The sequence below is a fragment of the Urocampus carinirostris genome, chromosome 2 (genome assembly GCF_059441175.1).
Source record: "Urocampus carinirostris isolate Australia breed hairy pipefish chromosome 2, RoL_Ucar_1.0, whole genome shotgun sequence".
NCBI lineage: Eukaryota > Metazoa > Chordata > Actinopteri > Syngnathiformes > Syngnathidae > Urocampus > Urocampus carinirostris.
In genome coordinates, this window is record NC_142350.1 from 7,924,830 (window position 1) to 7,952,245 (window position 27,416).

The following is a 27,416-nucleotide window of genomic DNA, read 5'->3' on the forward strand; positions in this document are numbered from 1 at the left end:
CGGGTACGTTTCTGTGTTCCTGACAGGCTCGTCTTGCTTGTGTCTCCGCTAGGGCATGTACAGCTGCTGCCAGTTTGAGGACGAGACGGCGACGGGGAAGAGTTCCTTGCCGCAGTATCATACGGTGCCCACTGTGGCCCAGCAGCACCTGGTGACCGCCACTGTTAACAACACTACTGCCATCGCCATGGTGCAGCAGCCCCCGGCAAAACACGTCCCAAAGCAGCCACAGGGGCAAACTTACACCACCATGCTGCCAGGATCGTCGCCACCCACAGGACATTCCGCAATGGCACTGGGACCATCTAACAGCCCACTCTTTGAAGGCCCAATGCCCTGCTCTACCTTCCTTCCTCGCCATGACCGCAGACTGGCCGTAGTGGATCGCTGGAACCGGCCCAAGCCGGAGAAAGTCCTGAGTGGCAGCAGCAGTGCGAGCCTCGGCATCGGGGGCATTGCAGGGGGCATCACCGAACTCCAGGCACAGCAACAGTACCAACAAAACATGGGACAACACTGGAAACTCCAAGCCGGTGACAACGGGCTAGATGAGTATAAGCGGTACTATGGTCCTATTGATCCGGAGGGGCTTGGCGCTAACACGGACCACCAGGTTGGGGGCAGCCAACAGACTCCGAAAGCTAATCCTAGAGGACCCAAAGCCACTGGAATGTTGAGGCCTCTTTCCAAAGGACACTTGATTAGTAAGCCACCACCTCCACTGCCTTCCTCACCACGAAGGCCTCCATTCTGGCGACGTGGAAGTCTCGCGAGGAGAAAGAGCTCAGGAGGCCCTCTATATGAAAACATCTTGCCTCTGGGGAGGAGAGGAGGGGGCAGGTACGGGGCAAGTGATATTATGGGTAGGAGGGGTCGGCGTCCTCCCCCCCCTCCCCCTTTGCCAGTCTCCCTCTCTTCGCCGACGCATACCCCAACCACACCCTCATCTCCGTGTCGCTTCTACTCCAGCGGTTCAAGCGCCTCGTCATCTTCCTCTTCATCCACATCGTCCTCATCCTCCTCATCTTCTTCTGTCTCGGTCTCCCGCTCTAATTCTCTATCGTCATGCTCTAGCGACAGTTCCTACAATTCGTCTTTGAGTTTCCGCTATCGAGCCGGAGATCGGGAATACACAGTTGAGGACGAGTACGACTCAGATCAGCTTACAGAAGAGTCCAGTCTCCTCTTGGGCTCCCGAAGGAAGATTCGTTCACGTCGCATGTCGTCACGCTCGCTACCGTGCAGTCCCCCACCGCCGCCCATCCCGCCGCGAAAACCTCGTCCACAGAGAGAATATGGGCGAGAACGGAGGAGCAGCCAGCTAGCACAGTTACAGGAGTGGTGGGCATCATGGGGTGACAGGGAAAGAGTTAGGTCAGGAACAAACAACCCTGGAGATGTGAGCGAGACAAGAGAAGAGAAAAGACAGCGCAAAGAGAGGGAACGTGAAAACAAGAGAAGGAAAAAGGGGAAAAAGAAGAAAAAGAGAGAGGAGAGGGAACGAGAGAGGGAACGTAAGCGTCGCAAATCCAAGAAGAAAAAAAAGAAAGATGAAAAGCTGAGGAAGAAGGAGAGGAAGAAGTCAGAGGAGGGAAGAGATCCTGAAAAGCGAGACGACGCCAAACCAGGAACATCGGACTACCCATCATACCTTCACCTGAGGAGGGAGTCCTTTCGGAAAAAGAGTGAAAGCTCCATTCGAAGCTATGGTTGGAACATTCCAGCCGAGGACGACAGAAAAGATAAAGAAAAAGAGCGGGAAGAAGGCGAGGATAGCCGAGGGAAAGATCGAAAGCACGGACGCAGGAACAGCAAACATTATCAGTCCGCCAGCAATAAGCCATCAGCGTCTGTCAAGTTTTGGGCGGGAAACCACTCCTCAGACGCCATCCCATCAGCCTTCCTGCCCCTGTTGCCCGTTGCTTCCAAAAGAAGGAAGAGCAAAAGCTCAGACAGAGATGTTGTCGGGATAGAAGGGGAGAGAAAACCACTGCTTGGGCGGGACGCACGAGGTGAAGTGCCCATCAAGGAAGGTTTGTCCTTCCACGACTGGGAATCTGAGGAAGACGACGAGTCTGAGCGGGAGCGAAGGAAAGGCGAGCGTTCAAAGAAGCAAAGCAGGATCATCTCGGATGAAGAACGAGATAAGGTCGCCGGGATATATTCAGACGATGAAGGCTCTTCCGGAGAGTTTGGGAAGTTTGAGAGGTACTGGGATGATCATGACGGTAGAGGAGTGGGAGGGATTGGAGGTGGGGGGTGGTTTTTTAGTACCTATCCCTCCAGGGACAAAGGAGGTAGCATCAACAGCAGGGACGACCTGTTCCTGGAACGAGGGGAGAGGTGGGCAACTGGGGAAGGTGGTTACGGTTGGGGATCCGGGTCACACTGCCCGCCGACTCCTCTCACGCCACCTCCGCCGAGACGGTACTGGTCAGTAGACAAACTTCATATTCAGGATGAGAAAAAAACCAAGCGGAGGTCCAAGGAAAAAGGAAGAGGTCCAACAGCTTGTTCTTCGTGCTACTCCCCTCAGCATCATCCGCATTTGCATTCTTCCAAGTGGACTCGAATGGCCTCACGAAGCCAAGAAGAGCTTTTCCGTCACTGCCAGAGTTTCGGGAGCATCCCTAAACCCAAGCACGACTCGTCGTCCTCCTCCAAGCCGGATCGCTCACTCAATCCATCCAAATCCGGAAGCCAGTCAAACCTGAGCATCCAGCAGCGAGCACAAAGATCTGAAAGAGCGAGAATTCCTTCCCCACCTTCCATTCCCAACATGCCAGGCACTCTTCCCGCCCTTCCAGCACCTCAGATTTCAGCTCATCCCATCCACGCTCCTCCCCTGACCTCGTCTGTCTCCTCCCCTGCTGCGGTATCATCCACCCCAGGCGCCCCTCAGCCATCCGCTTCTTCGTCAAGCGCCAAACTGCAGTATCAGAGGCTCCGCTCTGTCCCTCCACCCCAGCGGTTTCCTCAGTCTCCTCATGGACCCCTAAAAACCAAGACCATGTGCTCACGTAGGGGTTCGGCCCATTTCTCCAGCGTGGAGAGTGAGGTCTGACAGAGTCCTTTTTTCTGAGGCTCCGCACAAAGCGTCCACTCAGCCCAACCGAACCAAAACTGGCTTGGTAGAAAAGTGGAGCTGACCTCCCAAGGATAAATGTTGCATTTGAAGTGTGATGATCAATCCTGGGGGCTGAAGGACACTCCTTTGCTAAGTAAAGGGCTCTGGAGCATAGGAGACGTTTATATTCATTGTGCGTTCTGAGGGCTCAGGAACTTTCTGGTACTCCTGCTGCTCTTGCAAACCTTTAGCAGTCTTTAACACTCTTTAACATTCTTGTTCCTTTCCCTCTTCAACAAACCGCTTAGCCCTGCTTTTCCCACAAGAACTGTTTACATCCCTGTGAAACTTTGAGGGGCATTTTCCTCCCGTATAATCAAAACCGGGTGAGGAGGCTGACGTTTTCTTTTCAGTTTCAGTTGTCGTTCCTCGAGAACCATCGTTCCTGCTCACCTCGCTCTGCTTCTCGTGTGTCTGTGCTTTTCTGTCTTTGTATTCTTGACAACAGGGTAAGTCAACTGTGACTGACATTCTGCTGGCTTAATGAAAAGCTGAGTGCCAAACTCGACATCGATTTGTATCCCGTTAGCTGCCCGCTACGCAGTCATCCGCACACTAAAGGGCACACAAACGCTTACGCGCTAGGATAAATGTTCTTTTTTCTCCCCTCTTTCCAGAGCAATACATCATCTGGTTTTTCGATGCCTTTGCGTTACTCTTGTGTTGTTGTCGTCGTCGTTATCGATGTTGATCTATATAAATCTATATATCGAGAAATGTATCGAGTTTAATACGATGTAAGCACTGTGCTATACGACCCGTGGAACATTCAGCCAACTACCTACCACAAGAACGGCGGCAAATGCCGCTTCCGCACATTCCCCTGCCCACTTGAAATTGACTGAATGTAACTTGGCCGATTAGCGTGGTTGATGGCGCTCATCAAGGTGCGTAGGTTTCTTTCATTGGAAATACACCGAAACCTCATCCACTAACCCTTTCCCTAATCATCAATGAAAACCTTTGCCGAAACCCGGAACAGGAAACCAACACTGAACCCTTACACTTAAAAACAAGGTGTGTATCTTTTTTAATTGGCAAGAGACCGAAACATTTTGCCCTAACCCTTTTCCCAATCATTAATGTAATCTTTAAAACAAGTCCAAATGTTCTGTCGTCAAAAGACCGTGCCTATGTTGGATGATAACTAACGGAGGTGATGTCCGCAATGTGCAGTTCGGTGCGTCACCTCACCTTGAAAAAAAAACCTTTCCCTCTTAAGACAAGCATTTTTTTCAACGCGCCCGTGTGCTGACAACAGCCAAACTCCAGAAGCAAATAAAAATTTATAGCGCTAGCCACTAGCTGAGAGGCTGCTACCGTCAATTTTTAGCGTTGATGGGCAGAGTTTCATTGTGGTTTTCTTTAGAGTTCCATTTTTGGCTTGCCTGAAACTGCATCTGAGCCATTCATTACTCAAATTTAAGGAGACTTCAGTTTTTTTAAAGCATTTCAAGAATTTATCTGCCTTTTTGCTAACAAGCTAAATCTTCTTCTATATACCTACATACCTGTCCCATATATGTGTTTGTGCCAGTGGGTCGCGTTCAAAATATTGTTGTTTTCTGTCTCATGGTTTATCAAATGACAAAAAAAAAACACAAACCTCCACCAGGGCTTAACCATCAGAATCATTTGTCTGCTGTAGCAGTTGTTGAGTAGTTGGAACATTTGTCTTACAGTTCTAAGGTGGAGGCTTGAATCAGAGTTCTGATTATGTAGGTTTTGCTGTTTTTTTCAACGCTTTTCAAAATATTTACTTGCACAGGGCACCAATTAATTTTACCACTGTAAAATTAGAGGCCTAAAATGTACATTGGTGTTCGAGACCATCTGATGTTGTTACCAACACGTTTTCCAAGATATGTCCTCATACGGGGCACCAATTCTTTTGATTTTATTAATACTAAGGGCCTTAATTGTACTTAATTGTAGTTTTGGACATCATTAAATTGTGCAACCAACATCTTGCCAAAATATATCCTTACACAGGGCACCAATACATCTATGAGACTAAAATTTAGAGTCTCAATTGTACTTTGGTGTTGGAAACCATTCAATGATGTGATCAACACACTGTCCCCACACGGGCATGAATAAATTTAACAACACAAAGTCCCGGTCGTGCATTGGAATATGAGCCCATTTAATGTCATGACACCTTGTCAAGTCATAAACGTGTTAGTATAACCTTTAATCTCTAATTGTCAATATACTGTATGTCCTTAAACAAGGCGCCAATACATTTGTCAACACTAAAAATGTAAGGTCTCAATCTTACATTGGTGTTGGAGACCAAATAATGGTGTAGCCTCACCTGGGAAACCAATTCATTTGATAAAACTTAAAGTTAAGACCCCAATTGTACATGAGTATTAGGGACTTCTCAATAATCTTTACAAGAAAATTTCCTTTCACAGGAAACCAATGAGAAGAAACATGATGGAAAATGAAAGAATTGTGTCCCTATATAGCCCATACATTCTAACAGTCAACGCTTCCTTGGCGGAGGTAGCAGGAGGGACCCAAGTTAGCCGATTTCTGTCTGATGGTCTCGGTTTATCCCCCATTAATCATGATGTGTTCTGCTTGTGCAGCTTTAAAAAAGAGACAAATCAATGTGTAATATGTGTTGCTCTAAATATCTAGATCTATATTTAAGTCCGATCTGCTCTAAGTTTGACTCTTTTCTGTGTCTTTCGTCCTTGTCTGGACCCTCCCAAGCTCCCCTCGTCGGTCCCACGCTCACAGAGACCGCCACGTAACTGTGCCCTCGCTCGCCTCCATGAGCCGACACCAAGGGTCCAACCCAGTGACAGTTCGGGGGAGAGGGGAGGACGTGCCAGTGTCTTATGACCGTGTCACTGTAGCAGCGGTGGCGAGCGTTTGTCTACCTAGAGGGGCCTTCTTTCTCTTCGCTTTTTTGGCCTAGGCGTGAATTCCCGGGAACGCTGCTTTCTAAAGCGCTTTCGAGTGTGTGTGGTTGTGTGTGTGCCTCCCCCCGAGCCCCCCACCTCCCTTATTGACGGAAATCCCCAAACGGGTTTCTCTGTGCAATGTAGCAAGCAGGTTTGTTTTAATGCTGATGATGGGTCTTGACCCAGGTTGCAAAAGTAAAAAGGCGAGTGTCCTGTAGTTAGTCTGTTTTTTGGGAACTGGGGCTTAATGGTTCCTATCTTGCCATTTTTACGCAAATGCTACGCATTCAAATCTTTGCAACCCATCTCTTAGAAAAAACACACTATGACGAACAAACACTGTTTCCTTCTATACTTGACAAACAGAATTTGCAATCTAGCGAGGAGGGGGGGTTCCCACTGAAGCTTGGATTCGACCAACCAGGGCTTGTTTCTCATTCTCCTTGATTGGACAGCAGACACGACACCACCTCCCACACATTCCAACTGACTAGACTCCAGGATTTACGCATAATAGAACGTCATATCTGGCTGATTGCTCACCAAATGTCAAAATTAAATCCTTTAGATCAATCCATCTTCTTTTCATCACATAATTGGCAATATTTGGGGGAGAAATTTAACTATTATGCTAATGTCTCTTAGCTATACCTCTCAACAAACTCTACTGCTTCTCTTTCTCCTTCTTATACTGCCCTTTTATCTGATTTGAAATTCTGGTTTTCTTTGGGAATGCACCAAATTTTTGCACAGAAATATTACTGTCAAAAATAACCAAAAGTTCATAATTTTGTTTTAAATAAAAAAATAAAACCGAAAAAAAAGCTGGCTGAAAGAGCGAGTTTAGCTATAAAGTGAGGTGAGAGCCATGTGAAGCTGGCTTATATTTGGGGGCAAGTTTGTGCTTTTTTTCTCTTAATTTTTCACCTGACAACGAAGGAGATAATGTTATTTTTTTTACAAGCAACACATTTTCTCTTAAACTAGTGGGACTTTGCCTAATGTTTACATGCTAACACTGCAGAACTAGCTGCTACGATAGTTAAATTGTTTTAACTCTTTTTGTATTACATATAGTCAGACGCCAACAAAGTCAATTGTCACACTATGATAAATGTACGGCAATAACTTATTTTGTTGTCATTATTTTTAATCGGCGAAAACGAAAGTGTGATTTGTTGCATTAGAATGTGCCAACTTCGGCACCATCATCCTTAATGCCATCCTACTTCAGTTTTCTTCACTCTCCTGTCCATTAAATGGAAAAATACCCTAAAATATGTACTTCCTGTTTGTTTACGAGCAAAAAAATAGGAGTATCCGAGTATGATTGGTGTGTTACATTAGATTGTGCCAACTACCTCACCATCATCATTAACCTTCTGCTACTCCAGGTTTTTTGAGTCTCTTGTCCATTAAAAGGGAAAATATCCAAAAATACATAATTCATGTTTGTGTAGTACCACAAACTTTGGAATATGTGCGCGTGACTCGTTTGTTGCTGGCATTGAACTATGTGCAAGGAAAGTTTGATTTACTATTATTTGACTCAGGTAAATACGCAAGTGAGATTCAATAGTTGCATTGGACTGCACCAACTACGGCCCCATCATCGTCAATTCCCTCCTACTCCAGTTTTCTTGTTGCTATTCACTCTCCTGTCCAATAAAAGATAAAACATCGCTAACATTTGTACAAGATTGGGCAGTGTAACAGCAAGCTAACCAGTAACCTAGCTGACTGCCTGGATTTTTTTTAATAGCGCTTACAGTGATTTTTTTTTCCGACAATTTAATAAATGAAATACTTAAAATTAGCATTTATTAACATGTCTGTCAGTTATCATTTCGTTGTATTTTTTTCAGCTAGTAAGTACAAAATACCTTTTTTATTTATTTTTCTGTTTTTCATTTTTGGTTTCCAGCCCTCATTTTTTTATTAATGTGCATCCTTATGTATTATTAATTTTTGACTCTGCAATTGTTTACATCTTTAAATGAACAGTGTGTAATATTTAGTGCCTCCTAGTGGTACATAAAACCTTCATTCAGTAAGAAGAAAAGAATTACTGATTTGAATAATAGACAAAAATACATAAAACATCATACCAATGTTAATTTGCATAAATATTCATAGGTCGAGAAATTTGTATTTTCTTTTACATAGCAGAATCCATACATAGTAGTTGCCACGATGTTTGACAATACAGTGCCATCTAGTGGTCAAATATTACACGACGGACCTTCACATTAAGGCTAAAATACTCATCCTTTTGCTTACATGCTCTGGTGGTCCAATTTCTAAGCTTCAGAGGGGGGTGTGGGGGGGGGATTGATCAGCCCCCAGCCAAACTAATTGTACTAACAAATTGTGCTAGACAAATGTTGCTGGTGCAGACACACGCTTACACACACGTACGAGGGCGATAGGGATACAGTAATGTGATGGAGCAGGACAGATGATTTTAATAAAGAACTACAAACTAAAATGAGTTCGTTCGAAGATGTCGTTCATTTTTGTGTGCGTGAGACTTGTGTGCACGTCATACACGCGTAGAGTTTCATGTTTCCACTGCAGACCAACTTAGCTAGCATGCAGATGATTGTGTGTGACTCAGGACGCCTCATCTGCGTTCCATAAGCCTCCAGTCACGCCGAAACACTCGCAGGTGCTGATGAGTTCTGAGCGCGTGCTCGTATGCGTGTATTCGTGCTCATGCGCGTCTACAAGTGTGACAGCTAGCGTGCTAGTATGCTTGTGTTTGTGCTTGTAACACACACTTAACTGCACGCGAACTCACTTACGAGCACTTAAGTGTTTGTACTAGTGTGCAAGTGCGTGCGTACGTACGTGAGCATGTGTCTGTGTGTGTACGTGTGTGTGTGTGTGTGTGCGTGTCTGCTTCTTTGTGTGTGCGCGCACACAGGAACACGAACACGCGCACACAAGCACTCTTTGACACTAGCTTACACACTAGCACACGCATACATGCATATCAGCACACGTGCACACAAACATACGAGCACGTAAGTGTGTGTTTTAGTGTGTACGTGTGCGCACACGACCGAAAAAGCACAGACATACGCCTGTCTGCACACGCGCGAGCATGCAAGTGGTTCAACTTGCGTGCTAGAATTTGAGTGCGTGTGCACTCGTGCGTTGGTGATCGTATGCGTGTGTGATTGCGCGTGCTCGTATGCGCGTGTCTATGGTTTGTGTGCGTGTGTCTGCGTGTGCTTGCTGCACTCATCAATAAAATCCCAGTTGATTGGATTTGGGGATTGGTGGCACTTAAAAGTTCCCGTCCTGGAGGGAAAAAACTTACTCCAAAGTTTTTTTAATGGATGTGCCGCAGGCTGACTTCTTTCTGCATAATGATAAGCTACAAATCCTAGCTAATGACATGCTCTGGCGCTCGTTTTCCAGCAGAGGGTGCTCGATCGGGGAAGCTATTTGCGTTGAGTGAGGCTAGCGGAAAATGCTTTCAGATGATTTCCAAAAGATAACATTTAAAAATTATATTAAATTGTTTCTTAATTAGAGACTATAAAAATACTTCATTCATTTAAATGAAAAACTATCTATTCAAATGATAACAACTTGATCAAGCCGGCATCCTTGGAACCCATCTTACAACTACGGAACTCCAGCTAATCATTTTACGACGCTAGCTTGTGTTTTCAGCACTTAACAGTCACTAGTTACCTTCCACAGCTGAGCTTTTCATGTAATGCTCTCTCAGTCCCGTCATACAAGCCCCTTTTCATGGTTTCCTTCTTAAGCCACTCACGTAAGTCTTGACTGCAAACTATGGTTTGCAACTACTGTTAATTTTAGCTGCTCCTGATTTCGCCTTAAGCATACAAGCAAAAGTCGAGGGATATCGGGATTCAGGGCATCTTTCACTTTTTTCCACTGTTTTATACTCCAGCCACTTTTTTTAGCCAGTCGGCTTCCACGGCTTGTCATGCAAATGAACATCACTGCGTTGCAGGATTTAGGCATCTTCCACTTCTTTTCACTGTTTTCATCCCGAGCCACTCAAGTTAGCCACTTGGCTTGAGGCTTTGGCTCGTCATTAGCCACGTTTTTTATCGTTGGCTGCTCTTGCTCAGTCCTTTAGTCTTACTCATCTTCACGAGCTGCTCCTATAGGCAATAGTCACTGAATTTTGTGATTCAAGTATTTTTCAATTTATTGCCACTGTTTTATTCTCTAGCCACCTCTTAGCCACTTGGCTTCAGACTTTAGCTCGCCGCTAGTCACGATTCTTAATGTTACCTGCTCATGCTTAATCCTTTAGCGTCACACCCCTTCAACAGCTGCTCATACAGGCAAAGGTCACAGAACTCCGGGATTCGGGCATCTTTCAATTTTTTCCACCATTTTCGTCTCTAGCCACTATTGTCATCTGGTTAGCTTTTGCAATCTCTTACTGGCCTGTTTAAGTTCTGTGAGCCGCTTCCACCAGCTCTGACTAACTCCAACCGAGGCCTCTTTTCAGCTGCTCTGGGAGTATCAAGCTCGTTTTGTCTTTTCTTAATTAATAACACCTATCATGTCCTGTCACTGCCTGAAATTATGGAAGTAGGCTCCCAAATCTTGCCAAATGATATATTTTTAGGCCTCCGTGTATTGTGTCTTCTTCAAATGTACATGCTTTACCTGTATTTATTTTGATGCTACGTTCACTTACAGTGGTAAATCACAATTATCCTTAAGTTATGACCTTTAAGTGCATTTAAAGGAAGTAAACATAAAAGCTGGCTGACAGTTGTTGTTAAATCACTTGTTTTATGGTGAATGCACTCAATCATGAAATCGCTTTACTTGAAGTAGCTAATATTAACGCAATTAATTTACACAGATTTCGCCATTTTCCAAGATATCTGCAATAATGTTGTCTTCAATACATTTTAACCACCTTATATGGAGCAACGCTGCCAAGCAGTGGACACTAACTGTAACTACTACTTAAAAGCAAATCCATTCTATCCTCCATTTTCTGAGTAATGAGGCTGGCCTCTTTTGGGGGGATGGACTTAATGCCTGCAGAGCAAATCAACCAATCAAAATTCTTGCATTAATTATGTTTTTGTTTTGTTGTAGTACAACACTAAATACCCTCACGCTATGAAATTATCATACGCATGCGCACACAGTTCACATCAGGTCTTCATTAAGCCTGCAGGTCTGAGCTCGTCAAATACATTCACGTGAAATAATGTGCGCATGCGCGCATGTACAACTCCACACTTTCTGTCTCTCATCTGTCCTAATTGGGTCAACTGGACCAGAACACACACATGATAATTTTGAATTCATGGGTCACTTGCATCATGGGAACGTAGGAACTAATAATAACAGACTTGACAGTAAAATAAGTAGGAAATGATTCCGTTTAGTTTACAGTGACTCAAAAAAATGCTGTCAAACCTTCAATAAGATGAGAAATGTTTTGTAAAATGGACAAAATAAAACTGCACTGCATAGATATATGTGGCTGGGGGCGAGTGAGTGAGATGAGGGGACGCCACTTCATATTTCACGGTCTTAAGAGCACAGATGCATGATGGGATGAGAGACATCTGTTGACATCTTCATACAGCAGTCGTCAAATATGTCTTTTTCCATTTTTGCAGCGTAATTCATGAGATGTCAAGCACCGTGGGATAGGCCACAGGGAAGGAAGGAATGAAAGGATGGATGAAGGAAGGAATACGAGGATAGGAGAAAACATGAAGAAAAGGGCGAAACTATTTTGTAAAAAAGACGGGGAGTAAGGCGGATGAATATGGAAGGAAGAAATGAATGGACATAATATATCCATCTAACCATCCATTATCTGCACCGCTTATCCTCAGTAGGGTCGCGGAGGCGCTGCAGCGGACATAATATATTTGAAAGGAAAAGAAAAAGGAAGGAAGGAAGGACAGATCAGATGCAACAAAAATTATGAAAGGGAACAAATGAAGTAAGAAAGGAATGGATGACTGAAGAAATGATTGCAGGAACAATGGAAAAGATAAAAAAATGAAAGAGGTGAGGAAGGAAGGAAAGAAAACATGAAAAAATATGCGGTAGGGAAGGAAAAGATGAAAGAAAGTGAGGAGGATATGGAAGGAAAAGATATAAAAAATATGAGCGAAGGTAAGGAGTATAAAGAAGGAAGGTAAAGATGAATAAATATGAAAGGAAGGAATGAAGGAAAGAATGAACAGAGGGAGGGTGGAAGGAAGGAAGAACGGAAGAAAAGAGGAAAAGATTAAAAAATAAGAAACTGGGGAGGACAAGGAAGAAAGGTAATGATTAATATTTAAGCAAGTAAGGTTTTCAATTCAGAAAGGTCAAGTAAGACCAATAGAAAAGGAAGGAAGAAACTCACGTAATACATTTTCAAAAGTTAAAAAAAGGAAGGAGGATAGAGAGAAAGGAATGGAAGAAGGTGTCACGGACCAGGAACGGAGACGGGACCCAATTGCAATTTCCTCAGTTTTATTTAAAAGATAAAAGAGGACTTGCATCCACGATCCGAAGATTGTCGGTCACGGGTAGCAGATAGCAGGAACGTGGAAGTGACACTTCCATGTCGAGCGAAGGCAGTCGTTGACAGCGAGAAAACAGGTCGATAGCCGGGGCGGAGGAGCAAAAACATGAACGGGTCCAGAAAAGAGGTCAGCAACGGGTATCAGACAGAAAACATGGCAGGATAGAGATGGAGAGTACAAAAGCTTGCCTAGCTGGGAGCATAGGTTCGCAGACGATCTAACCGGGTTCTTTCAGGTAGACGGGAGTTTAAAGAGTGCAACAGCCAATCAGGGACCGTGGCTGTTGGCGCCAACGGGGCCGTCTCAGGTGCCCCGCATCAGTTATCATGACAGAAGGGAGGCGGAAAGGAAGGAAATTAATTTATGTGAAAAGCAAGTAAGTCTAATAAAAAAGGAAGGAGGAAGAAACAGACTTTTTAGAGGAAGGAGGATTGATGAAAGAAAATAAACGAGATGGAGAGGAAGGTATGAATAATGAAATCAATTGGATGAAGGGAAAGGGGGAGGAGGATAAATATGAAGCAAGGTGCCATCGTTGGATCAATGGTTGTATCTATAAATAACTGGTGCAGCGCTATCGGATTTCCCTGCCAGCCGTCTAAAAATAGCATGCGGGGGCGGGTGGACTCCCTAAGGAATACGACAGTGACAAGTTATATGCCTTCCTCACAGCCTCCAGCTGACCTTCTTATTCTTCTCACCCCCCTCTTCTTTCAAGTGACTTCTCAGCAGGCGACCTAGAAAAATGATCTATTAGCTAGATGCCAATAAACAATACGAAACTACTTAAGCAGGCTAAAAATAGCTTTTGTTGTATCTAAAAATTGTTAATGTTTCGTCATTTTGAATGCATCACCGTCCCCCCGGTGGCCGGGGCATGCAACCACATTTAGTAAGCATTTATTCAATTTAATCCACGGAAAAATATCAACGGATTCATAAATTTTGCTATTGATTGTCTTTATTTTCCCGCCAAAATCAAATACAATACACTAGTGCTATTACTTAACACCCTTGAGTTATTTGATGTTCATGAAAAAAAGTAGAACAAAGCGCAAATTGAGATTCTCTGCAGTGCTCAAGGAGGAGTTGGGGAGAGGGTGCTTTTGATGAGGGGGGGGGGGTCGATGTGAAAAAAAAGGGAGGGGAGAGCAAAAGTGAGAGAGAAGGGAGGAATAACTGCAGTTTGCTGCTTGAGCCACCACAGTGTGCACTTACCTTCTCACATGTGCGCACCTCCTGGAGCCAAAAGGTGAGTTCCTCTTTTTCTTCTTCTTCTTCACCTCGACTTACCTTTTGCATGTAACCCATCCATCCCACCCCAACCACCCCACGTGATGGGCATTTGCTTATGTTAGCTTGTGCCGTTTGTGCTTTACAAAGGGTGTTCCTTCGCAATAAGGACCTTGGAGAGCACCACAATATAGGAATTATATCATACATACATAAAATTATATATAAACATAATGAAGTGTATTTTTGGTTGTGTCATGGTACAGCATAATTATGATGATAATTATATTGGAAGTAGTTCAATAGTGAAACCTTCAATCAACCAAAGCTTTTAAACTGATTTAACTTAAACGTTATAGCTTTGATTTTGAGTTAAAGAGATAGAGCCGCTCCTATTAAAAAGCTAAAGCTTGAATTGCAACTTAAAGCTTTAAAACTGCCTCAACTTAAAAGTTGTAGCTTTAATATTAAGTTAAATAGTTAAAGCTGCTGTAAGTAAAAGTTAAAGCTTTAATTCTGAGTTAAGGATTAAAAGCTGCTTTAATTGTGAGTTGAAGAGTTAAAGCCACTCTAACTAAAAAAGTGTAAGCTTTAATTATGAGTTAAGGATTTCAAGCTGCTTTAACTCAAAAGTAATGCTTTAATTTTGATCAAAGGTATTCATTCAGACATGTAGGGCTAGGACCTTAGCTTGGCCTTTTGGCTGAGAGCAAGTGTCCCGGCTCCTAGGCTTTGTAGCGTATTATGAACTGACCGATAACGGATAATGGATAATGAATAACGAAGATAGATCAATAACCCTTAAAAACCGCCATGTATCATGATACCGTGAGTATATAATTTTCTGTATCATTTTGTACATATTTTTGTTGGTTTAAGATTAGGTAATTGTGTAATTGTAATCCTGTGCAGTCCATTGAGACATTTTTTTGTGATTACGGGCTATATAAATAAATGTGACTTGACTTGACTTGAATTTAATCTGGATACATTTATTATGATGTTACAATGTAAATCAGGATCAATTTTATGATTGTAACTCAACATCATTTTGTGTTTAATATCAAAGTTTAATTTAGGTCCTATAAAGATACAGAACCTCATCATGTATAATACCCTCTGTACATGATATCATTTTCTGTGTCATTTTGAAAGAGTTCATACTTTGTTTTTGTGTTGTTATTGTGTGCGTCGTCATGTTTATTTTGATATTGTGTGTCATGTAGTGTGATATAACTGTGTGGGGGTTTTGGGGTTTTTAAGGGTTATTGATCTATCTTCGTTATTCATTATCCATTATCCGTTATCGGTCAGTTCATAATACGCTACAAAGCCTAGGAGCCGGGACACTTACTCTCAGCCAAAAGGCCAAGCTAAGGTCCTAGCCCTAAAGCCTTGCTGCGATCATTGCGAATGCACCGTTTCTTCATAGATTGTTCACATATCCAGAACTACATATCAGATATCAGAAATCATACTGTGATCTGATATCATTGTGTGTAAAATGTCCCATCCATTATCTGTACCGCTTATCCTCAGTAGGTTCGCGGGGGTGCTGGAGCCCATCTCAGCTGTCTTCAGGCAATGGGCTGGGGACACCCTGAACCGGTTGCCAGCCAGTCGCAGGGCACACATAGAGACGGACAACTCACTCCTAGGGACAATTTGAACCGGCCAAAAAACCTGACCTGCATGCTTTTGGAATGTGCGAGGAAACCGGATTGCCCGAAGAAAAACCCGCGCAAGCACGGGAAGAACATGAAAATCCCGCACAGGTGGATTCGATCCCATAACTTAGAACTGTGCCGCTGATGCGCTAACCACACATCCGCCATGCCTGCAAAATTTCCCATTAACGCAAATGACTTAAAATTGATACACATTATATGCACAAGTCATTTTCATATCATTTTGTACAAATCAATGCTTTATTTTGTTACAAAATCATGTGAATTATCACGTGGAAACAGGATAACTTTATAAGGTACTTTTATATCGATGTACATTGTGATACGCAATATTTTTGATATCTTATCATTAATGCTAAAATGACTTTCCTATTGCGATACAGGAGATCATGATCTATGATACAATGTATAGTCTGATATAATGTTTGGTATTATTTTGTTCAAAATCATGCTTTAATTTTGAAATACTGTTAGTTTAAATACAGGTTAGTTTATTATGATATAATTTGATATCACTGTGTATTAGGATACATGATAGCATAGTAACATGATATAATTTTGTGTTTCATATCTTTGTGCGACGCATGTACGATCGAGATACAGAACATTGTGTTGCAGTACGATACCATTGATATTGTGATATGCTTGTTATTGTATTACATCAAATAACTTCCTGCAAAACCAAATATGGACATTTGCTGGTGCCAGTTGGCGCAGGTTTGAGTCCATATTGCATCTGAAAACAACCCCCTCGTCCACCCTCCCCTTTTTGGTCCCCCGCCGCCGGTGATCTAACCTGAAAACGCCATCTGCGCGTCATCAGCGTCCGCCAAGTTTCCACGCTGACCCTGAGTCTTTTTCATATTTCCTCACTTGAAAGTCTCATGAACATCGCCAAAAATCAAATTTTTTTCTTTAATTATTTTTAAGCATCGCCGATCTCGCCCTTGTCCTACATTGCGTCCTCAGAAGAAATTGTCTCCCTCACTTTTAGTGTAGTTTGGAGTCTTAAGTCCCGTTGTCCTACTTTAGATGTTCAATCCCCCTGATGATGTCGTTCTTTGTTCCTTGTGTAATTTATCATTAGCCTGTGAGTTAGAATCCCCCTTTGTTAGCGTCATTGTATCTGGCCTTGAGAGTATCTCCACCAACGTTCTTGTAAGATGTATCTTTGTTTGTGTTAGTCTGCTGAAACGACACTTAATTCTCCCTAGCCAGTCAATCTGGTTTCACATTGAGCGTTAGCATAGAGCTAAATACTTTTGAGGATAAAATGTTTTTCGTTTTTAGTCTTCCTGTTTTTAAATGGAAAACAACATAAGTGCATTTAAGGATGAACCTCACTTTGAGACCCTAACTACCACTAGTTTTAAAACCCAAATGGAAATACTGACGATAATTTGAAACCTTGATTCAAAACTGAGGTCACTTATTGGGGCAGTGAAACGATAAATAATGTTACACTCATGTTTTAAATTGTGACACTTGTTTTTAAAACCATAATCCCAATTCAAAGCCCTGATATCAAACCCTACTCTTAATATCTAAACTATAATTCTATATCCTAACCTAACTTAACAGGTTTAAAACCTAACATTTTTTTCTAAATTCGTTTAGTTTGATACCATGATTTTAAAATGCCTTTATTTAACACTGTACTTCTAATGTTAAAACCATAATTTGAAATCTTTACCTAAATTTCAAAACACACTTTGAAAGCCTGATTATTTCTTTAAACCTCATTGTGATACTATAGTCCTAAAATCAAAACCTGCTTATCAATCCCTAACCTTGTTTTCCAAACTAACTCTAGTTTCTTATCCTTTTTGTGAAACCCGAATCCCCCTTTAAAACCCCAATTTCAAACCTAACTCCAATTTTAAAGCGTAATTTGAAATCTCAACCCAAAATTTAAGACCCACTTTTAAAGACTAACCTTTTTTTCTAAACTAATTCTCATTCTTATCCTCCTTGTGAAACCCTAATGCCACTTCAAAACCCCAATTTCAAACCTTACTCCAAATTAAAACTGTAATTCAATCTCAGGTTTGAAACTTTAACGTGAGTCAATACAAAACTCTCAACCTCCATCTTAAGATACCTACTTTAAACCCTCTATTTATTTTGAAACATGACCTCAAAAACATTCATGCTACCCTTATTTTGAAATGATATTCTTATTATGATGGATTATGTCTACCATACGTTGTTGCTTTTTTCACAATACATTAATCTGACAAAACGCATTTGTATTTAATTTTTACATTTCCAGATGAGTCGCTTTAGCACACGCGCTTTGACGCTCCTGTCGTCCTCGTTTGGGGGGTGTGGCCTTCTTCTGGTGGGTGCGGCCGTGTCCAGCGACTATTGGCTGCTGATGGAAGAGGGCGTGGTCCTGCAGCACAACCAGAGCACACAGGTGGAGACAGCTCTGCACTCGGGCCTGTGGCGGGTTTGCTTCGTGGCAGGTGACCCAACGCCTGCTAGCATGTAGTATGTCATTATCGTGTTATTATTATTATGATTATTTATTTGTTTTTAGGGCCAGAGAACGGCCGCTGCGTGCCGTCCGAGTACTTCAATGAGCCGGAGGCGGAGCTAACCACAGAGAACACGGCCAACATCCTCAGTCAGTCGCCATGATGACCATTATGATAGGCTGGTTTAGGAGCTTGTTGCTGTAGTACTCTAAATATGAGAGAGTTTCAGTAGTGCGTATGTAAGAATTTCAGTTGACTGAGAGTGTTCCAGTGGTGATCTTGTGAGTATTTCACGAGTGTACCAGGGGTTCCATTGAGTCTGTGTCTCAGTTTTGTAAATGTAATCTCTAAGAGTTTCAGTCGTGTGTGATTGGTTGTGTTCTTTGAGGGTCTCTGGATTGTAAAAGTAAGATCGAAGACTCTCAATAGTGTGTAAGTGAGAGTTTAATTTGTGTGAGAGTGTGTAAGTACTCAGCATGTGAGTATTTCACAAGTCTACAAGTCATTCCATTGTGTAATTGTCTCAGTATTGTAAATGCAAGATTTGAGAGTCTCTGTAGTGTGTTTGTGAGGGTTTCAATGATGTGTATGGGACAATTACGGTTGTTTTAATGAGAGTGGCAGTGATTTGTGTTTCATTAGTGAGTTAGTGTGTACTGTTTATGTGGAAGTCTCATTTTTGTGACATTTATGTTTCAGTGTCTGTGTGTGCGTGTGTGTTCGTGTGTGTGATTCATTTGCATTTCAACAATGTGGGAGTGTTTCAGCAGTGTGGAAGGGGTTTCTGTGGTGTGTAAGGGAGCGTTTAATTCAGTATTTTTTCCCTAGTGAGCAAGCGGGGGTTTCTGCAGTGATGAGGGATTTCAGTTGTATATAAGTGACTATTTCCATAGTTTGTGAGTCAATAGTTTCAATGAAAGACTGGTAGTGAATCCAAACGTCTAAAATATTTACTCAGAAACACTTGATAAACACAGATTTAAAAAAAAATCAGGAAACGCCTACACCTACCCATAGAAAAATATGTAAAATACCATGTTTAGTTTTTCAGATTCTTATCAAATTTGGCAAGGTACCAGGTAAGGCTTCAAGCAATTTTCTCATCTATCTCCCACTACTACACACTACAGATATTTGATTACACACAAAAAAATCAGGCGACAATAAAAAAACATTCTATTTCTGTGTGTTCCAACTCAGATTACTCAATTAGTATCATTTGCAGTAAATATTTTAGTTGGGACAAAACTTCAGAGTGTTACCTTTCAGAAGAGACCAAAACTGTCCATATTCTGCAAATAGTCCATGAAGATGATTAAATTTGGATTGGGATTTTAGGCAAATTTTACAGGAATGTTAAGGGATTAAAGTGGTAGGTTCAATAACATGAAGCCGTTTCAATATTGTGCGTGAGAGAGTTGTTTCCATGTTAATTTTTGGTTTGAACAATTTTATTGACACTATTAACAGCAAATAAACAATGTGAGGTTTGAACAATTTTTTCGACAATCTTAACATCAATTAAGCATATTCACAATTTCGTTGTACCATTTTCTAATAATTTGACGTTTGAACAATTTTTGTCGACATTTTTAACAGCAATTAAACACATTCACAATTTCATTATATCATATTCCAACAATATGAGGTTTTAACCAATTTTCCCGACATTTTTAACAGCAATTAAACACACAATTTCATTATATCATATTCTAACAATATGAGGTTTGAACAATTTTTATCGACACTTTTAACAGAGTGTATCAGTGTTGAGAGCGCTCTGTTGGAGTTTAAATGAGAGTTTAGTAATACAAGACGGTTACAGTAGAGTAAGTTTTGGTCGTGGTTCCGTTTTTAGAGGCGGTGCGCACGGCGACGCCATTCCCGTTGGTGTCGCTGCTGTTCGTCTTCATCGCCGTGGTGGTCAGCAGCGTCGGCCACGTCAGGCCTCAGCGGACCATTCTGGCCTTCGTTTCCGGGATTTTCTTCATCTTGTCAGGTTGGTCCTGCTTTTATTTATTCATAAAATCGGTTCAACTATGACGTCACTATGTTTGTGCATGCGTCGCTCCAGGAAAGTGACATCGATCCTCGCGAATGAGTCAACTGGTTTGTTCTCATGGAAAGCGCAATGCTCCCATCATGTGGACAAGACAGCCAATTACATCCTTGCCAATCTATTTTGTTATTGTATTATCCTCATTTGCTGGCCAATTCAAATAAGACAAGTTATTGTGTTTTTTGTGTGTGCGTGTGATTTTTGGTTTTTGTATGATACGATTAACAGTATCACCCGATTTTTTTAGTTTATAACAATATATTTGTAACTTGGAATGTAATATAATTGTCTTTATTGTAATTGATTGAAAACGTAGTGAAGATTATTTAACATTTGTTTCAAAAAGAACATAATAGGGAAAAAGGAGAACGAGGAAAACATAAGAATAAAGAAGAGTGGAAAGAAAAAAAAGAGAAACATAGGAAAAGTAAATAAATCAGGAAAGAGAAAAAGATGGAAAACGGGAGAGAAAGGGGGAAACAGTGGAAATAAGAAAAAAGCAATGCAAAAAAAGAAGAAAAAAAAGAGATAAATTACAAAGTTTGAAAAGAAAAACTGAGAAAAGGAGAACAAATCTCATCTCATTAGCCGCACCGCTTATCCTCAATAGGGTCGTGGGGGTGCTGGAGCCGATCCAGCAATTATCGGGCAGTGGGCAGGGGACACCCTGAACTGGTTGCCAGCCAATCGCAGGGCGCACTGGGACAGACAACTCGCTCGCTCATTCACACCTAGGGACAATTCACCTTTGGAATGTGGGAGGAAACCGGAGTGCCCGGAGGATACCCACGCAAGCACGGGAAGAATATACAAACGCCGCACAGGAAAACCAGTAGCTGGATTTGAACCCACACAGGAGCTTCCCAAGACCTTAGAACTGTGCCGCACACGCGCTAACCACAAATAAGTAAAACAAAAATATTACAAAAGAACAAATAATTAAAAAGTGATAGGATTAAAAATGAAAAGAATAGAAGGAAACATTGAAAAGGGGAAAAGGAAAGAAATAAAAAGAGTAAAAAGAATGAAATGAAAAACAAGGGAAAAAAAATTAGAACTTTATTCCAGTGATAAAAAAATAAAAACATTTATAAAATGCAACTCTAGTAAATGTTATTTATATTTATACGTTTTTTTTGTATTTTTTTTTTTTAAATAAAATCCAAATGGCAATTAGGTGTACTGTAAGATATTTAGGTATTTATTTATTGGGGCGGGGCAGGGCTTACTTCTTTGTTACCGATTAGTACAAAAGGCAAACATTTTAATATCAATTGTTGAAATAAACTATTGTGTTATTACTACGTTATTACTATGTTACTACTGTTGTGTTATTACTATGTTGTGACCATGTCATCGCCCAATGCATTTGCAGGCCTAAGTCTGGTTGTGGGCCTGGTGCTTTACATCTCCAGCATCAACGATGAAGTAATGAATCGACCCCGAGAAGCCGAACACTTCTTCCAATACCGCTACGGGTGGTCCTTCGCGCTCGCCGCGTCCTCGTTCCTGCTGAAGGAGGTGACACTCGTTCCTTTTTTTCCCTTTTACTCCTTCTTTCATCCTTCTAATTCCTCCTTATCTCCATTTTTTTGCAAAAGGTACACTAAATAGGATGAACACACGTACACGCTGATGCTTGTTGCCATGGCGACCTGTCGTGAGCTTAGGGTAGCTTCAAGTGGGGGGAGAGAGACGTGAATTTCAATGATTTTGTTGGGTTTTCTGGCAGAAAGATTATTTTAAATCAGTTTTTCTTTTCTGTTTTTGGTCAAATCAATCCAAAATGTGTTGATTGTATCAATGATCAAATGATCAACAAAAAACTAAGACTATTACTCATTTGTTTATTTATTTATCAATACTTTCTTTCATATTTAAAAAATATATATTTTTATGCAAATAAATGCCCTTTCTCTTTTTCCCCTTTTCAAGACAATACGATAATTTATTCATGGGTTGAAAAGTAAAAAATAAATAAAATGAAATTGAATACATATAAATTAGGGGATTAATATCAAACCATCTTTTATTTCTAATTTCTTTTGGCTCAAAACGACCAAATATATGAAATAACATTCTTTTCCTTGTTCTAGTGTAGAAATATGGGGTCTAAAAGAGACCACTGACATGTGGGAGAGCTATAAAATTTGGCTAACGCTAGAAGGAAGTTCACCAGGCAGACTAAATTTTTTAGCCAGCTGCAGCTGGGGAGATGAGCTCTTACTCAATCTCGATCAGCCCCCCGTCTGCCTCTGTGTTTCATTGAAGTCACAAGACATAGAAAGGTACTGGTATGTTGAGACAAAGACAAAAGACCACCCCCCTGGAAAAGTACTAACACCTTTAAACAAAGACAGGAAGACTAAGAGACGTCATCAAACTGATTAGAAATACACACCTTGAGTAAATACGTTTACGCCTACTATTCAATAAACGACTACAATGTTTTTTTGTGTGTTTTATTTTGTTTGTTTTTTTTATCTTATTTTATTGATTTATCTATTTTAGTATATGCCTTTGATCATTGGGGTGGATTTGTAAAATTACTTATTTTATTTTAGTTTTTAAATTATTTTTGGTCTGCCTTTTTTGGCTGGGGTGGGTCTATGAAATATAATCTTTTTTTTGAATTTTTATTTTCTTTTAGCCCTTTTTTGTTGAAGGCTTCCAAAAGTGTTATCATCACTATTATTTTGTTCATCGATAGTATAAACTAATCGTAACCCAGGAAGCTAGGTCCACTTATCTCCAGTGTTACTGCATATCCTTCCATTCTTGATCCAATTTTGTTTTTTTTTCTGACCCTGTTTCGTCGTGATGCTTTTTAGGGCGCAGGCGTGATGTCGGTGTACCTTTTCATGAAGCGATACGCAGAAGAAGAACTATTCCGTCCTCACCCGGCGCTCTACCGCCCCCGAGTGTCCGAGTGCAGCGACTACAGCGGCCACTTCCTGCATCCCGACTCCTGGGCCCCGCCCCCTCGCAGCCGCAGCCAATCCGACGCCTCGTCCGACATTTCCGTCCGACTCGACCGCACCGCACCCCCTTCTTCGTCCTCGTCCGCCTCTTACCCGTCTTTCGACCGATCCCGTCCTCACCTGGCTGAACACCTGCCCATGGCCCCGCCCCGTTACCATGCCCATATGCAACTGGGCGCCTCCCCCTGCTAGCTTTGTGTGTGGATACATATAAAATGACACATTTACGACACGTGTGGGAGGACGAGGTGGAAGCGGGAAATTATGGAGACGGATGATGACTCATCGAGACGCTCGCCGGAAAAGCTGACTGGAACGGTGAAAAACGGGCGTTTACGTCTTGGCCAATCAGATTTGAGCGCAGGAATGAGGACGTTGTGCGTCCAAATGCGGGAATAAAGGGAGGTAATTCTTCAGGAAAAAAAACAATAATAATGTTAGAGAATGTGGAATGAGAAATTAAGTGAGATTAGGGATTTTTTTATACTTTTGAAATTATGCGTGAGGGACAAGCCAAGCATTATTTATAATATATCAAAACCAAAGGGGAAGATTATGCTGGAAAAAAAATTTTTTTTAAAGGGTTTTATTTTATAATTATCCATGAAGAGGAAGCTAGGTAAACATTTTAAATTGAGTTGTAGAAGAAGGGAAAAATTCTGCTCCCCAAATATAGAAATCAATTGAGGAATATAAATTAAGGAGTCTTTAGACTTTTATTTTGAAACAAAGTATTAAGGGAAAGCCAGGTAAAAATTTGAATCGGGTAAAGAAAAGAGGGATTAAACTCTGCAGAAAAATAATCATATCAGATGATACGGAAGGATGAATATGATGAGGACAAAAATTGATGTTTTGTAGGCTTTCATTTTGAAGTTATGCATGAGGGTAAGTAAGGTCTAATGTCGAATTATGAGGAAAGAAAGAAAGATGTAGAAAATAAATGATTATATCAGATAATGTGGAAAGAGACATTAGATCGCGAACATCAATTATTGATGTCAGGCTTTTATTGTCAAATTGTGCATGAAGGGTAAGCCAGGTAAATGTTTAATAAGGGAAAAAACTGCAAAAAAACATAAATCAAATTATGTGGAAAGAGAAATTAGCCGAAGAACATAAATTGTGGAGCTTTTATTTTGAAATTATGTATTTGAAGGTGAAGCAGGGTATACTTTTGAATTGGTGGAAAATAGGGGGGGTATAAACAAAATATGTATCAGACAATGTAAAAGAAAAATAAAGGAGGAACATAAATTAAAGATATTTTTTTATGCTTTTATTTTCAAACTATGTTTTAATGATGATAAGTCAGGTAAAATTTTGAACTGAAAAAAAGGAGGGGGGCGCTTCAGAAAAATTTATACATCAGATAATGTGGAAAGATTAATTAGATGAAGCATTAATTGTGGAGGCAGTACGGCACAGTTCTGAGGTCATGAGATTGAACCTTCTCGTGTGGAGTTTGCATGTTCTCCCCATGCTTGCGTGGCTTTCCTCCGGGCACTCCGGTTTCCTCCCACAATTCAAAAACATGCATGTCAGGTTAATTGGCCGATCCAAATTGTCCCTGTCCCTGTGTGTCCTACGACTGGCTGGCAACCAGTTCAGGGTGTCCCCTGCCCACTGCCCTAAAAAAGCTGGGATGTGCTCCAGCACCCTCACGACTCTACTCTGGATAAGCGGTGCAGATAATGGATGGATGGATGAATTATGGATTTTATGGGCTTTTATTTTGAAAGTATGCACAAGGGTTGGGGCAGGTCACATTTTGAGAAGAATTTGAGTAAAAATATTTACAGAAGAAGGGAATGTCAAACAAGATGTGTGGGAGAATAAAGGATGGATTATAAAACTTTTACTTTGAAATTATGCAGAACAAAATGCTGTAGAAAGATATGATGTGTTGAAAAGTAAATTATTGGTTTTTTATTTTGGAATTATGCACAATGGATACTTTTGAATTTGGAGGAAATAATGAGAAAACATCTGCAGGAAGAAAAAAAAAGTGGAACGAGATTTTATGCTTTAATGTTGAAATTATACATGAGGGATAATTCTGATAATATTTTGAATACAAAACAGTTCTTATGTTTGTATAATAAATTAACTCAAAAAGTAGCATCCCTACCGCCTTTCAAACAATGTTAGCTTTTATTTTGACATTTTATACATTATATATAAATCCATACGACAAACTGAGGGAAAAAAACTCAGTTTTGCTTGATTTATTTTGTAAGAATGAGCTAAATTCAAATGAATACTTTAAGTCCAAAATTGTGGGCGAAAATAAAAAACAATATTTGGATATTAAAAGTATGCAATTTGAATAAACGCAAAAATATTACATATTTATATATTCTATTACAATATGTCACTATACATTATTATGAATTCAGACCAATTAAGTCAATCCAAAACAGAATAAATTAAAAAAACAATAATAATAACAATACAGCCCAGAAATAATAACGTTCGGCCCTTTGTTTTAAATTACAGTGACAAAACATTTTAACAAAAAAAAAGAAGATCTCAAAATATTGTGACAAACCAAAGAAGAGGGGTGGAAACAAATACAAAAAGTTTTAAACAAATAGTTTTTAAAATTGTTTTTAGTAAGAGCATTTTCAGGAATGAGAGTATCGAATACAGTACATTTCAATATTGTCATTTAATGTACGAAAGTGTTATTACTGTGTTATTACGGTGTTAATAATGGAGAATCTTAATTTTACTTTATTATTAAAGTAAAAATGAAAAATAAAATAAAAACATATTAAAAACAATATTACTAAAGTAACCGGTTCATTTTTTTTTTTAACAAAAAAGACATGGACCATTTTTGGGGTATTTTTTTGATTATTCATTTGTTTATTTTGTTTGATTTTTCTTTATTCTCTAATGATTTATGTCTTTATTTATTGTATTGTATTGTTCAATAGGAATGAAAGTGTTTTCTCTTTGGTTACCTGCCAGATTTTATTTTTCTAAAAAACAAAAAGAAAATTCCGGAGCATCAAATCAATTCTGCCAGTGACAAAAAGATGGCAACCAAGTGTAATACATTCTGTAGACATTTCTTGGAAATTCTTAATGAATGAAATAAATATTTTTGAAATTGTTATTTTTGTTGCTGTTTTTGTGTAAGAAGAAGACCAATTTGGTCGGTTAGCCTCAAAACCTTTTGGCTTTTATTTAGAGATTGGGCATAAGGGCAAAGATAACTCAAACTTTGAACTGAGAGGAACAAAAAGGGACAGATATGCCCAAAATATTATTTTAGATGATGTAGAATGAGATATTCGATGAGAAAAAAATTAACTGTGTTTTTTTTCAGGATTTTATTTTGAAACGTAAATATATGAGGGAAAGCCAGGTCAACATTTTAAATTGGGACAAAAACCTGCAAACAAAATATCAAATGTCTCTGTTTGATGTATTATATCAGATGATGTGCAAAAATGAATTAGATGTGGAACAAAAATAATGTATTTTCAGGCTTTTATTTTGAAACTATACATGAGGGGTAGGATAAGTCAAATATTGTACTGAAGAAAAGGGTGGGGGGGATTCTGCAGGAAAGACATTAGAACAAGATTAAGCATAGAGAAGTAATTTTAAAATATCCACGAGGGTTAAGTCAGGTCAAATTTTTAATTAAGAAAGAAAAGAAGGGAAAAATAAAAGAGAAGAAAAGGGTAAAGCAAAATCAAGGCCTTTTAGGCCTTTATTTTGAAGTTAGGCATAAAGGGTAAGGTGAGTCAAATATCAAATTGAGAGGGGCAAAAGGGGGAACGATATACCTAAAACTTATTATTTTGGATGATTTAAAATGTAAAATGATATGATAGAAAAATAAATCTGTCATAAATTAATTTATGATTTATTTTCCCCATGTTTTATTTTGAAATTATGCATGGAGGAAAAGCCAGGTGAACATTTTGAATTGGGAAAAAATCTGCAAAAAAAAACATCAGCTGTACATGTTTGATGTATTATATCAGATGAACATAGATAATGGATTTTCAGGCTTTTACTTTGAAATAATGCATGAAGGGTAAGATGAGTCAAATACTGAACAGAAAAGGGGAAAAAAATCTGCAGGACAAAAAATAAGTTTGAACAATTTAAAGCGTGTGGCAACCAGTTCAGGGTGTCCCCTGCCCACTGTCCGAGGATAGGTGGGATGGGCTCCAGCACCACCGCGACCCTACTGAGGATAAGCGGTGCAGATAATGGATGGATAGAATTTTAAGTGAAGAAAAGTAAATGTTGTTTTTTTTAGACTTTTATTTTGAAATTATCCACAAAGGTAATCCATGTCAATCTTTTAATTTAGAATGAAAAGGGGTAAACAATTCAGCAAGAAGAAAAATTGTAAA

General features: G+C 40.3%; 2 protein-coding genes across 3 annotated transcripts in view; both read left to right on the plus strand.

Annotated features, from left to right (window-relative positions):
* grin2da (glutamate receptor, ionotropic, N-methyl D-aspartate 2D, a) overlaps positions 1 to 8,536 on the plus strand; it is a 100,338-nt gene extending 91,802 nt beyond the window's left edge. For both annotated transcript variants that reach the window (XM_088328680.1, XM_088328681.1), the window contains one exon: positions 53 to 8,536. In XM_088328680.1, coding sequence (XP_088184806.1) covers positions 53 to 3,064 — 3,012 coding nt within the window. In that variant the 3' untranslated portion in view covers positions 3,065 to 8,536. The remainder of the gene's footprint in view (positions 1 to 52) is intronic.
* A 5,242-nt stretch (positions 8,537 to 13,778) lies between these two features.
* LOC148370888 (voltage-dependent calcium channel gamma-7 subunit-like) lies at positions 13,779 to 26,158 on the plus strand. Its single transcript, XM_088328684.1, has 6 exons — positions 13,779 to 13,845; positions 17,787 to 17,982; positions 18,057 to 18,143; positions 19,853 to 19,993; positions 21,429 to 21,574; positions 22,885 to 26,158. Exons 2-6 carry the CDS (start codon positions 17,787 to 17,789, stop codon positions 23,224 to 23,226), a joined length of 912 nt encoding a protein of 303 aa, XP_088184810.1. The 5' UTR covers positions 13,779 to 13,845; the 3' UTR covers positions 23,227 to 26,158.
* The last annotated feature ends 1,258 nt before the right edge of the window (positions 26,159 to 27,416 follow it).

Excerpts from the sequence above, each read along its gene's own strand:
- LOC148370888 (XM_088328684.1), top strand. The coding sequence starts at position 17,787 with ATGAGTCGCTTTAGCACACGCGCTTTGACGCTCCTGTCGTCCTCGTTT. Across the intron at positions 18,144-19,852 it reads GAACACGGCCAACATCCTCA|AGGCGGTGCGCACGGCGACG; the intron begins GTCAGTCGCCAT and ends TTCCGTTTTTAG. Across the intron at positions 19,994-21,428 it reads GATTTTCTTCATCTTGTCAG|GCCTAAGTCTGGTTGTGGGC; the intron begins GTTGGTCCTGCT and ends ATGCATTTGCAG.